This window comes from Gorilla gorilla, chromosome 9, assembly GCF_029281585.2.
Source record: "Gorilla gorilla gorilla isolate KB3781 chromosome 9, NHGRI_mGorGor1-v2.1_pri, whole genome shotgun sequence".
Taxonomy (NCBI): Eukaryota; Metazoa; Chordata; class Mammalia; order Primates; family Hominidae; genus Gorilla; species Gorilla gorilla.
In genome coordinates this window covers 118,068,619-118,083,080 of record NC_073233.2, presented here as the reverse complement: position 1 = coordinate 118,083,080, position 14,462 = coordinate 118,068,619, and the positions used below count along the sequence as shown (strand labels likewise).

At 40.5% G+C, this 14,462-nt stretch overlaps 1 protein-coding gene across 2 annotated transcripts in view; it reads left to right on the top strand.

Moving 5' to 3' along the window:
* Positions 1–10,539, top strand: part of RDX (radixin) — a 100,763-nt gene extending 90,224 nt beyond the window's left edge. Inside the window, exon 15 of one of the 2 annotated variants that reach the window (XM_055355481.2) lies at positions 9,935–10,539. In XM_055355481.2, coding sequence (XP_055211456.1) covers positions 9,935–9,971 — 37 coding nt within the window. In that variant the 3' untranslated portion in view covers positions 9,972–10,539. Of the gene's footprint in view, positions 1–6,415; positions 6,514–9,934 lie in introns of those variants that run through there. The other variant, XM_055355480.2, reaches the window with a different exon arrangement.
* Positions 10,540–14,462: the final 3,923 nt, after the last annotated feature.

Here is a 14,462-nt window from a genome sequence, read left to right as displayed (position 1 = left end):
AACCCACCACCACACCCGGCTAAATTTTTTTATTTTTAGTAGAGACAGGGTTTCACCATTTTGGCCAGGCTGGTTTTGAACTCCTGACATCAAGTAATCCACCAGTCTCGGCCTCCCAAAATGCTGGGATTACAAGCATGAGCCACTGCGTCTGGCTATAGGATTGTTACCAGTATTTTTAAAAATCTTTAAACAATATAGCCACAGATATTTTTGTCTTCTATTCATGTTTTCTAGTGAATAAGCACAACAGTATTTCTACAGCAGAGACCTAGGGAGGGGAGTTGTCTGTCATTATGGAATATGCACATCTTCAACTTTACTATGTAACCATCAGTTGTTTCCTAAAGTAAGGCTATATCCACATCTTCACCACACTTCATATCACTAAACTTTTCAATTTCTGCCAATTTGATAGGTTTAAGATGACATTGTGCTTTTATTAATAATTTGCATTTTCTTAATTACTAATATAACTGATAATTTTTCTTTAAAGGCCTTTCATGTTTCATTTTCTTTCAAATAACTTTTTTTGCCTGTTTTTTATTAGTTTATCTTGATCCAGTTAATTCAGATAATTTCTTTCCATTTTACTAATCTTTTGACATTTAAATGTTTTAGAGATATTTCCTTCCATGGCTTACCTTGTCTCTTTGGCTTTTTATGGTGGTTTTTTTTTTTTTTTTTTTTTGGATAGGTAAACGTTTTACAATTTCTTGTAGCTTAATTTATAAATTACTCTCCTCATAATTTGTGGGGATTTTTTCCTGTGTGTGTCTTGTTTTAAGAAATGATTCTCTCACTTTATGTCATGAAGATATTTTCCTATATTTTCTTCTAAAAGTTTGGTTATTTTTACATTTAAATCTTTAGTCCAGCTATAAATAACTTTTGCGCATGGTATGAAGTATGGATCCAATTTTATTTTATTTTTTTGTCTAGATGACTAGTTGTCTTGATACTTTATTTAACAGTTCATCCTTTTCCTATTGATCCCATTGCCATTTCTTTCATATTTCTTCATCTGTTCTGTTATACTCTCATCTGTTGCATTGGTCAGTGTTTCTATCCCTGTGTCAATACTATTCTGTCTTAATTACTACAGCCTTTGCTTTTTAACAAGTCTTGATATCTGGTTGAGCTTTCTTAAAAAGTTGCTACACCTTGTTTGTAAAATAAGCTCCTGACTAGTTTTGGTTCTTTGTTCTTCTGCATAAATTCGTGTAACCTGTACGGGAAAAAATACTTTGGGGACTTTTGCTTGGAAATGTATTAACAGGTTAATTTGGTAAGAAATTACAGCTGTACGGTCGGGCACGGTAGCTCACGCCTGTAATCCCAGCACTTTGGGAGGCCAAGGCAGGCAGATCACGAGGTCAGGAGATCGAGACCAGCCTGACCAACATGGTAAAGCCCCGTCTCTACTACAAATACAAAAATTAACCGGGCATGGTGGCGTGTGCCTGTAATCGCAGCTACTCGGGAGGCTGAGGCAGGAGAATCGCTTGAACCCGGGAGGCGGAAGTTGCAGTGAGCCGAGTTTGCGCCATTGCACTCCAGCCTGGGCAAGAAGAGTGAAACTCTGTCTCAAAAAAAAAAAAAAAAAAAAGAAAAAAGAAAAAAAAAAGAAAGAAAAGTAATTACAGCTGTACAATATTAAGCATTCCTAATCATGAATATGCAGTGTCTTTCCACCAAGTCTTCCTTGATGCCATTCAGTAAAGTTTAAATTTTTGCTTTAAGATCATGTATTTATTTTGTTCGATTTATTATTAAGCATCTTTTTGCTGTCATTTTCAGAGTTACATTTGAAAACTATTTCTGGCTGGTGTAGAGAATGCAGTTGATTTTTTTTTTTTTTTTTTTTTTTGCTGACCTTAAATTAAGGAACCTTGTTTCATTCTCACCGTTTCTAATAATTTGTGAAGTCTTTTGGGCTTTCTACACAGACTTTCTTCATTTTCTGCAAATAATTATAGTTTTCAGTCTTCTCCATCCATAAAACTTTTATTCTGTTTCTTACTGAGTTGACTGGCTGCAACTTCCAGTCCCATGTGGAACATAAGTGGTGTCTCATTTCTTTTCTTGTTTGAGATGGGGTCTCACTCTGTCACTCAGGCTGGAGTGCAGTGGCGCTATCTTGGCTCACTGCACCCTCAGTCTCCCAAGCTCAAGTGATCCTCCCACCTCAGCCCCCTGAATAGCTGGGACTACAGGCACATGGCACCAGCCTGACTAATTTTTAGTACATGACTTTTATCAGATTTATGAAACTTCCTTTTACATACATATACATACTTTTCTAAGAGTTTTTTCTTTTTAAATAAAAAGAGGGTTTTAAATTTATTAAATGCAATTTCTGAGTATATTGAGGTAACCGTGTGTGTGTACTTTAATTTTTTAATTTTTAAAACTTTTTTGTAGATGATGCTACTAAAAATTTTATTTAAAAAATTTATTTTTAATTTTTGTGGGCACATAAGTATATATTTATGGGGGACATGAGATATTTTGATACAAGCATGCAATGTGTAATAATCACATATGGAAAATGGGGTATCTGTCCCCTCAAGCTTTTCTCCTTTGTGTTACAAATAATCTAATTATACCCTTTTAGTTATTTTTAAATGTACAATTAAATTATTATTGATTACAGTCACCTTGTGCTATCAAATACTAGGACTTATTCATTCTTTCTACTTTTTTTTTTTTTTAACCCATTAACAATTCTCACCTCCCAACCTCCTGCTTCCCCACTACCCTTCTTACCCTCTGGTAACCATCCTTTTACTCTCTATCTCCATGAGTTTAATTATTTTGATTTTTAGATCCCACAAATCAGTGAGAACATACAATTTTTGTCCTTCTGTGCTTGGCTTATTTAACTTAACATTAGCCATCTCCAGTTCCATCCATGTTGTTGCAAATGACAGGATCTCATTATTTTTTATGGCTGAATAGTACTCCGTTGTATGCAAGTACCACATTTTCTTTATCCATTCATCTGTTGATGGACACTTACGTTGCTTCCAAATCTTGGCTATTGTGAGTAGTGTTGCAGTTAATATGGGAGTGCAGGTATCTTTTTGATATAATGATTTTCTTTTTGGGGGGTATATACACAGTAGTGGGGTTGGTGGATCATATGGTAGCTCCATACTGTTCTCTATAGTGGTTGTACTAATTTACAGTCCCACCAACAGTGTACAAAGGTTCCCTTTTCTTCACATCCTCACCAGCATTTGTTATTACCTGTCTTAGTAGGATAAAAGCCATCTTAACTGGGGTAAGATGATTATCTCATTGCAGTTTTGGTTTGCATTTCTCTGATGCTCAATGATGTTGAGCACCTTTTCATATATCTGCTGCCATTTGTATGTCTTTACTTTTAAAAAAAAACTGTTGGCTGAGTGCAGCGGCTCATGCTTGTAATCCCAGGAGGATTGCTTGAGCCCAGGAGATCAAGACCAGCCTGGGCAACATAGTGAGACCTCATGTCCCACCCTCCCCAACCAAAAAAAAAAAAAAAAAAAAAAAAGAAAGAAAAATTAGCCAGGTGTAGTGAAGCACACCTGTGGTCCCAGCTTCTCGAGAGGCTAAGGTGGGAGGATTGCTTGTGCCTGGGATGTTGAGGCTTCAGTAAACCATGATCATGTCACTGCACTACAGTTTGGAGGACAGAGCAAAACCCTGTCTAAAAAAAAAATGTTAATATACTAAACTAGACAGATTTTTTTTTTTAGATGAAGTCTTGCTCTGTTGCCCAGGCTGGAGTGGGAGTGGCATGATCTTGGCTCACTGCAGCCTCTGCCTCCAGGGTTCAAGCGATTCCTGTCTCAGCCTCCAGAGTAGCTGGGACTACAGGTGCAGGCCACCATGCTCGGGTAATTTTTGTATTTTTAGTAGAGATTGCGTTTCCCCATGTTGGCCAGGCTGGTCTCAAACTCCTGACCTCAGGTGATCAACCCCTGGCCTCGGCCTGCCAAAGTGCTGGGATTACAGGTGTGAGCCATGGCCTGTACTAGATAAATAGATTCTTTAAAATGTTAAACTAGGCCGGGCGCAGTAGCTCATACCTGTAATCCCAGAACTTTGGGAGGCCAAGGCGGGCGGATCACCTAAGTCAGGAGTTTGAGAGCAGCTTAGCCAACATGGGGAAACCTTAACTCTACTGAAAACACACACACACACACACACACACAAAATTAGCCGGATGTGGTGGCATGTGTCTGTAATCCCAGCTACCTGGGAAGCTGAGACAGGAATCGCTGGAATCCTGGAGGCGGAGGTTGCAGTGAGCCAAGACGGCGCCATTGCACTCCAGCCTGGGTGACAGAGGGAGATAACATCTTAAAAAATAAGTTCAACTAGGTTTGCGTCCCTTATTATATATTCTAACACATAATTTAATATATATTCTTGCTATAACTTGATATATATTCTAACCCATGGCTTACCGCTTCACAAATCCTGAGCCTCCTGTGTTGTGAATATCCAGCTCGTGATTTTTATGTATCTCACCCTCACTACCCTTCAGTTGTTGCTGCCTTCAGCTAAAATACTGTCATCTAATCTCATGGCGCCACCTGGTGGCAAAGCTTGGAAATTTCTGACGTCTCTTCACCTTTCTTTCCCTGTTAGGGAAACTCATACATGCAGTTTTCTCCTTCAGTTCTATTCCCTCTCTTGTGCCTTTCATCTATTAACTTTACTCCCAAATCCTCCTTTCTAATGCTCTCCTAAATTTTCTCATTATGTTCATGAAAAATAATTCTCTTCCTTTGCTCTCTCTGCTCCTTTATGAGTCTAAATCTACATAAATAGTACTACTAGTTAATCACAGTGAGAATAATATTACTAGTGACTATGGAAAAACTACAGCTATACATTTTGAAATGACATTTCTTTTTTTTTTTTTTTGAGACGGGAGTTTTGCTCTTCTTGCCCAGGCTGGAGTGTAATGGCCCGATCTCGGCTCACCGTAACCTCCATCTCCCAGGTTCAAGCGATTCTCCTACCTCAGCCTCCTGAGTAGCTGTGATTACAGGCATGCGCCACCATGCCCGGTTTTTTTATTTTTAGTAGAGACGGGATTTCTCCATGTTGGTCAGGCTGGTTTCGAACTCCCAACCTCAGGTGATCTCTGCCTCGGCCTCCCAAAGTGCTGGAATTACTCAGCCTGAAATGGCATGTCATACAATAAAGTGCCAGCCAGACTAACCTTCAAAGTCTTTGAAAATAGTTAAAATTCCCTTTAAAATGTTCTTAAATTTCAGGTACTATTGAACCATCGAATTATTCCTGGCCAGGTTAACATCAAGCTCAAGTATTAAAGAAGAATTATAAAACCATTAATAAATGTCATTGTTTCTATGTTCCTTTATTACAATCTTTGACAAATTTGGAGTTTCTACTGTATTTTACTGCAAAGACTCAGTTTTTCATTATGGGTTAAACTGCCTAGAAACAAAATCACTCTTCATGACGTGGTTTCCATGGGAAACAGCCCACCACAGCTGCCCTTTTGGTTCATAACTCATTCATAAGATAGAGATTGCTAGTGACTGCATTTCTAATTGTTTTACCCACAAGGTTAGAAAATACTGTAACCAGTATTCTCCCCAGTCAGGGAACTGACTCATGGATACGTTTGGCCAGTTTAGCAGTTTCTTTGTCGAGTTAATTCTGACTTTGTTTTATCTCTAAGGGATATATCGGAGAATGGCAGGTGAGTCAGCTGAGGAAGACAGACCAGAGAGAGTAGGGCTGAAATTGACCTCTTTAATTCCGGCAATGCCAACGTGTCTGCAGAGGAGGTAGTTTTCATGGTTTGTTTGTCTTAACCTATCCAGTCTTTTAGTAGGCAGGTACTGAGAATTTGCTTATTCAAAAACATAGCAACTATTGATTTCAGAGTAGGCACTATAAAGTATTTTGGATCCATTAGTCTGGTTGCTACCTGAAAATAACTTTAACAATGCCTAGGTTAATCAAAAGAGAACTTCACATAAAATATAAAATCTGGTAGAACACATTACTGAATGACATAAAGTTCTGATTTTTATGGCTTTAAGACAAGACCTACTATTCTAAATAATAGGTCTTATTATTGAAAGAGACTAGTTAGCTTGTGTAGAGTTGCTGCACTATTTGAAGTCTAGCATCTATTTAAAAGGAAGGTTTAAAGTTATTCTTATTTCCACATTCTAATCGTGGAGTTTCAAAGGTGGACTGGAAAAACAAAGAGGTTAAAGATTAGGCAGACAGTTTGACAATAACAAGCCCTACATGATCCAGGCTGACAAGGGCGCCCTGATGTTGCAATGTGCTGAGCAAGCAGTCAGCCTGCCCATTCAGCTTCCTACTGTGTTCTTTTGCTAAATGCTTTCTAATCTCTTAATGTCTCTTTTGAAAGGTGGGGACCCAAACTGTATGCATTGTTCCAGATGCGCTCTTGCCAAAGCAGCATAAAGCAAATGTAACCCTTAGGAAGAAGGCTCCCTCCCTCACTAGGTAAGTACAACTGGCAGCCATGGCCAGGGCCAGCTCACCTGCCCACTAGACCTGCTACACCTTCCACTGCCAGGATGCTGGTGGGACCTCATAAAATCTGAATCTGTTCATCCACAGGACCTGTGGATTTCAAGTCAAAGGAACTGATCAAGAGCAACCTCTATCTTTACAGCCTCTGATTCCATCCCTTCCAGGTTCTTTCCCAATAGTTTGCATCTCTTGGGCTCTTTGCCAGTCAAGAACATCATCCTCCAATTTAATAATTTTGAGGTGAGCTAGAATTTATTAAAATGATGTTTTACCTGTAATCTTGGTGAGCTGATTGGACCTCCTACTTTAGAGGATTCTCTTACCTTTAGAAAGAGCCCTCTCTAGCATTGAGAATGAAAGTATTATGGTGCAAGTTCTCTTATGACACTTGTGTTCTGCTGAGAGGTTTTTCTTCTTTTTAAAAAATCCATATTCAGGTCCGGTGCGGTAGCTCATGCCTATAATCCCAGCACTTTAAGAGGTGGAGGCAGGTGGATCACCTGAGGTCAGGAGTTCGAGACTAGCCTGGCCAACATGGTGAAACCCCGTCTCTACTAAAAATACAAAAAAAATTAGCCACGAGTGGTGGTGCATGCCTGTAGTCCCAGCTACTTCGGAGGCTGAGGCAGAAGAATTGCTTGAATCCAGGAGGCACAGGTTGCAGTGAGCCGAGATGGCACCACTGCACTCCATCCTGGTTGACAGCGAGACTCCGTCTCAAAAAAGAAAAAAAGACATATTCAGATTTACTTAAAAATGAAGTTTTGTACATGCACATTGAGTAGAACAGTGGCCCCCAACCTTTTTGCACCAAGGACTGGTTTCATGGAAGACAAATTTTCCATGGGCTGGGAGTGGGGTTGGGGGGTGGAAGGGATGGTTTTGGGGTGAAACTGTTCCACCTCAAATCATGAGGCATTAGATTCCCATAAAGGAGCATGCAACGTGGAACCCTCGCATGCGCAATTTACAATAGGGTTCACTCCTTTGAGAATCTAATGCTGCTGCTGATCTGACAAGAGGCGGCACTCAGGCCGTAATGCTTGTTCACCGCTCAGCTTCTGCTTTGCCACCCAGTTCCTAACAGGCCACACGCCGGTACTGGTCCTCGGCCCAGGGGTTGGGGATTCCTGGAGCAGAAGAATTAAAGAATTGGTTAATAAGCTAGGTTAATATAGTATTAGGTACTGACCTGAATTTGGTAATATTTAAAAATCATTTTTCAATATGATTACCATGATAACAGGTTTTTAAATTCTTTTTTTTTTTTTTTTGGCAGAGACTATTTGACTCATCCCATTTGTGAAGAAAACCACAACAATGTTGTTTATGTTGTAAATCTTGAGTTCCCCCAACTTGCTGATTAAGCCTCCCAAAGTTCTCTAAACCTCCTTCTAGCTAAATGTCAGTATATTTGAGATAATATTTAAAGATGTAGAACCAATGTTCTTTATAGAAATACTATGTTTTAGACTTATTTATGTGACAAAAAAATGGTCACGTGTTCATTTAAGGTGGGGAACTTTTAGAAGCAATTTGCTTCTTTGGCCTTGAATTTGGCCTGCCCTGAAATGAGTTTAAGGTCGTGCAAGATTCTCTCTGATATTTCATGACACTACCAAAACACTTTCATTGTTTCGAAGTCCACTTGAAATGCTACGACACATCCATCATCATTTTCTCTCACTCTCTTTGAAACTGGTCTAGCTGAGAATCCAGCTGGTCTTATTTCTGATATTTGAGCTAAAATCCTGGGTTAAAGCACATTCTTAATGTGCCATAGATTGCTGCAAACAATACTCTTCTTAGCTATTTATCTTTAGCCATTTCTTCCAGTGCAGAAATTCATTCATGTAACTCTTTCCATTTTGTCAACTAGTAAAACTCCCCAAAAGTAAAATCTACCTGATCTTTTATGATTTTTCCTCCTTGATTTTCATCTGTTGATGTTCTTTTTAGAGCAAATCCTTTGAGTGAGTTTGACTCTGAGCTATTGTCGTCAGAAGTAGGAAAAGAAAGTTTCTGCATGAAAAGTCAAGATCAAATGACAGAAAGAGATTTTGAATTATCTAGACATGAATTTATGAAGGGATCCACAGAGTAGGTGATTGCCACATCCTCCAGCTTGAGGTGTCACATAGTTGGCACCCTTGGAAGAACTGCTGGGCCTCTCCATAGTTGATTATAAAATTATTGACCCAAGAGAAAGAACAGGGACTCTTGAGTGATGTTCTGGTCTGTCTCCCACTGCCCCCAGGGCTTCTCCACAGCACTGTCATCCTATCTTTCTCGTGACTAGGGGCCTGTAGGATTATGGTGACATTAAGGAATTAAACGTGACATCTAAAGCCATGGACAGGCCAGGCGCTATGGCTCGTGCCTGTAATCCCGGCACATTTGGAGGCTGAGACAGGTGGGTTGAATGAACTCAGGAGTTTGAGACCAGCCTGGGCAACATGGCAAAACCCTGGCTCTCCAAAAAATACAAAAAGTTATCTGAGCATAGTGGCACATGCCTGTGGTCCCAGCTACTCGGGAGGCTGAGGTGGGAGAATTGCTTAAGCCCAGGAGATCGAGGCTGCAGTGAGCCAAGATCACACCCCTGCACCCCAACCTGGGTGATAGAGCGCGACCCTGTCTCAAAAATAAAATAAGCCATGAACAAGATAGAACTGACTGGTTTCCACATGAATAGAAGAACCCCTACAGCCTTGGGACCAGACTGTACCCAAATTACTAATCAACCCCAAAGGCTGGCACAGTCTGGTGTATTTAGACTCATGGGCTTTTTTTCTCAACCTTCAGACCTTTCTCTGAGGCTCTGAGCTGATTTTAGCTGAGGAAGCCAGAGTAAACCCAATCTGCAGGTCCTCCCTCCTGGATTCCTGAGTTGGGAAGGGGCCTGAGGTGGGTCAGACGGAGCTGGTGTATAAGGTGAACTCATTCCCTAAGCACACACACCCCGTGGCTGCTCAACAATTTCTCTTGGGATTCACGTCACTAAGGTGTATGTGACTGTGACATGAAAGACAGTGTTTATACCGTGATTTTATATCCACATCATAATTCTGGATCAGAACATTGCAAAATCTATATGTGAGACTCCTTTTGAGGCCAAAAGTAATTCTAACCAGGCTGAGGTCAGAGTGTAGAGTTTGTGGACGCACCTTTATTTTGATACAATCTGTACATCATTACATTTCCTCACTGGCATTCCATTCCCCTTCATCACTCAACCATCAACTAACCATGACTAAATGTTAACTTACAAAATGTGCAAAGACATTCAGGGTCATGCCTTTTCAACTGAATGTTGATAATACGAGTGTTCGAGTTGAGTTTTCTTCTTTCTTGCCTGACTTTCCTATTCACTTTCTGTGTCTTCATGCAGGCCCCTGGCTACTGACTTATGGGAAGCTTTAGGATAAGGACATACCTGGTGTTCTGAATGTGTATATCCCCCAAAGTCTGCAATCTCAGCTGGAACTGGATGGACCAGTATTCCATTACCCAGGGCCCTGGCTCATGGTTCTCTCCTCTTCTCAGTTTACTGTTGGATTTCCCTTTCTTGCTATTCTCTTTCTCTCCAGACCCCTCTCAATTGCCTTTCCTAAAGACAGACCTTAGCAAGATGGGCCAGGACTTGGGACTTCGCACGGCACCCTGCAGTCCCAAGCCAGCATCTACTGCACCCCATCTTCAAGACTCTATCCCTCAAACATGCTGGAAGGCATCAGCTTATGAGAACCCACTTTTTTCTGCATGACTAGCTTGTAAGGAAGAATCTATGGACAGGATTTCCAAGAATTTCCCACTTTTTCAAAAAATGTATGTGACTTATATTTGGCTTCAATCCAAGAGCAAACTCAGTGGTGAACAGCTCCATTTCTGTGCACATGTTGGTGGAATCTGCAGAAATCGATGCAACATTTCTTTCCTGTCTGGGCTGTTTGTATAATTGTATATAAATGTAGCAATAAATATATTCTAACATCAGCCTGAGCAGTACTGCGCACTTGATTCTGCATCCTGGTGGTAGGCGGTGAATATCGCTTGCCTGCCCCATCTCAGGTTCCCATCTTCTCTGATTTCAGTTACTTTGGACCTGTCCAGTGTTTGGAGAAAGAGGGTTGAGGAGAGTTCAGTGGCAGAGCTGGGACGTGAAGCAGCATTATTAATTCATAAGATGGCACTAGTCCTGGCACTTTGAGGTGTTTTGAATGTCCAAGGACCGAAGCTTAGAGGATTGGGTGACAGTTTGTGACATGAGTCAGCTGCATTAACAGTCACTCTGGCTGGGCACGGTGGCTCATGTCTGTAATCCCAGCACTTTGGGAGGCTGAGGTGGACAGGTCACGAGGTCAAGAGAGCGAGACCATCCTGGCCAACTTGGTGAAATCCCATCTGTACTAAAAATACAAAAATTAGCTGGGCATGGTGGTGTGTGCCTGTAGTCCCAGCTACTCGGGAGGCTGAGGCAGGAGAATTGCTTGAACCCGGGAGGTGGAGGTTGCAGTGAGCTGAGATCGCACCACTGCACTCCAGCCTGGACAACAAAGCGAGATCCTGTCTCAAACAAAACAAAACATAACAAAACAAAAAACAAAACAAAAAAATCACTCTTACAGCCTTCAAGAGCATGTTGTGCTGTGATTATTTGACAGATATTTGCTGGGCATGAAGGTACCCCTTAAAGATTTTCTGAAAAACCCCACAAAATACGCCAACATGACATAGGTTTTTCCATCTGTCACTGATGTTTTTCAAGGACATTAAGTCTAGTTATTTTAGAGAGAACCTCCTCCTACAGGGGACACTAGGCAGATACAATATTGTTTGTCTAATATCAAGGAATATTTATTCCCAAAGTGGTCTCTTGTAATTTATGTGAAATCTTTGGTTATCAGGCACTTTTATAACTTAAAGTATAACCACATAGTTGTGGTTTCTTATCAAATTATGGTTTCTCAGTCCTCTCCTTGATTATAAGTGGAAGTTGGCATAAAATCATTCAGTCATAAGACCTGGGAATGCAATGAAACGAAAAGTTGTAATATTCGGCTGGGTGCAGTGACTCATCCCTGTAATCCCAGCACTTTGGGAGGCTGAGGTGGGCGGATCAGTTGAGGTCAGGAGTTCCAGACCAGCCTGGCCAACATGGCAAAACCCCGTCTCTACTAAAAATACATAAATTAGCTTGGTGTGGTGGCAGGTGCCTGTAGTCCCAGCTACTCGGGAGACGGAGGCAGGAGAATCACTTGAACCCGGAAGGTGGAGGTTACTGTGTGTCAGGATTGTGCCACTGCACTCCAGCCTATTGTTATCCTATGGCAGGGGCAAACAGCTCTTGCAAGATTACTTTTTGTGTATTAAAAAATATAGTCTGGAAGAGAGTTGAGGAAATCATCTCTCAAGCTCTTTAAAACATTGAACAAGTAACTCTGAAGAGTTGTGCCACATCTGTTCTTACTTTCACCTTTTAATAGATATATCAGGGAACCTGAGGCTCCAGGTCAAAAGATAAAGAGGGCACAGCGTGGGCCGCTGCCTTCAACAGCTAATTCCTGTGCAATGTACTGGGCAAAAACCTTTTCTACATATGGGTTTTTCTAGCCAGGACTGGTGATATGAAGGGACGTTATTATAAAATGTATGGGACAAATTACCAATTGCTTCGGTTTATAATACAGTAAGAGAGAATCCCAATTAGAGATAATGCTGTATAATCAAAAGTTTGGTTTATGAAGCTGTGAAGGATTGAGAGTTTTCAGCGTGTGGGTGTTAAAACCTGGGCATTTGCTGCGGCTCTGCCACTAATTAGTAGTTGGAATTTGGACAAGTCACTCCAACTCTCAGGGCCTCCGATTCTTCTGCTGTAAAATGAGGTGTTTGGACTAAATGATTTCTAAGGTTCTTTTTGTTCTTAGAGTGTCTTCTTTGGAAAAGGGAAAGGAGTAGCATAATTTTCATGTTAAAGAGGAAGGTCATTAGATGGCAAAAATGTGCAGTTGAGAGGAGAAAATAGTTTATTCTATTTTGTTTTATAATTTCAAGATTTATTTCAGATGTAGGGTGTACATGTGTAGGTTTGTTACATGAATTTATTGCATGATGCTGAGGTTTGGGGTATGAATGATCCTGTCACCCGGGTAGTGAGCATACTACCCAACAGGTGGTTTTTCAACCCCTGCCCCCAACCCTCTCTCCCATCTCTAGTAGTCCCCAGTGTCTATTGTTCCCATCTTAATGTCCACGTGTACTCAGTGTTTAGCTTCCACTTATAAGTGAAAATGTGTGGTATTTGGTTTTCTGTTCCTATGTTAATTTGCTTAGGATAATGGCCTCCAGCTGCATTCATGTTGCTGTAAAGGACATGATCTCATTCTTTTTTATGGCTGCATAGTATTCCATGGTGTATATGTGCCACATTTTCTTTATCCAGTCCACTGTTGATGGGCACCTAGGTTGATTCCGTATCTTTGCTATTGTGCGTACTGCTGTGGTGAACATATAAGTGCATGTGTCTCTTTGGTAGAGTGATTTCTTTTCTTTTGAATATATACCCAGTGATGGGATTACTGGGTCAAATGATAGTTCTGTTTTAAGTTCTTTGAGAAATCTCCAAACTGCTTTCCACAGTGGCTGAACTAATTTATATTCCCACCAACAGTGTATAAGAATTCCCTTTCTCCACACCTCACCAGCATCTGTTGTTTTTTTTGACTTTTCAATACTAACCACTCAGACTACTGTGAGATGGTATCTCATTGTGGTTTTGATTTGCATTTCTCTGGTAATTAGTGATGTGGAACATTTTTTCATATGTTTGTCGTTGCTTGTATGTCTTCTTTTGAGAAGTGTCTGTTCATGTCCTCTGCCTACTTTTTAATGGAGTTATTTGTTTTTTGCTTCTTGAATGATTTAAATTTTTCAGAGACTCTGAATATTAAACCTTTGTGAGAAGCATAGTTTGAGAATATTTTCTCCCATTCTGCAGATTGTCTGCTTACTCTATTGATAGTTTCTCTTGCTGTGCAGAAGCTCTTTAGTTAAATTAGGTTCCACTTGTCCATTTTTGCTTTTGCTGCAATTGCTTTTGAGGACTTAGCCATAAATTCTTTGCTAGGGCCAGGTTTTCTTCTAGAATTTTTATAATTTGAGGTCTTACATTTAAATCTTTAATCCAGCTTGAGTTACTTTTTGTATATGGTGAAAGGTAGTGGTCTAGTTTCATTCTTTTGCATATGGATAGCCAGTTATCCCAACACCATTTATTAAATAGGGAGTCCTTTCCCCACGGCTTATTTTTGTCAACTTTGTCAAAAATCAGATGGTTGTAGGTGTGTAGCTTTATTTCTGGGTTCTCTACTGTGTTCCATTGGTCTGTGTGTCTGTTTCTATGCTCATATCATGCTGTTTTGGTTATGGCAGCCTTACAGTATAGTTTGAAGTTGGGTTATGTGATGCCTCTGGTTTTGTTCTTTTTGCTTTGGATTGCTCTGGCTATTTGGGCTCTTTCTTGGATCAATATGAATTTTAGAATAGCTTTTTCTAATTCTGTGAAAAATGACCTTGGTAGTTTGATAGGGATAGTATTGAATCTGTAAATGGCTTTGGGCAGTATGGCCATTTTAATAATATTGATTCTTCCTATCCATAAGCATGGAATGTTTTTCGCTTTGTTTGGATCATCTATGATTTATTTTAATTTTTGTTTTATTTTGAGACAGAGTCTCCTCTGTCACCCAGGCTGGAGTACAGTGCACGATCTCGGCTCGCTACAACTTCCACCTCCCAGGTTTGAGCTATTCTCCTGCCTCAGCTTCCTGAGTAGCTGGGACTACAGGCACAGAGCACCACACCTGGCTAATTTTTGTAATTTTGGTAGAGATGGGGTTTCGCCATGTTGGCCAGACTGG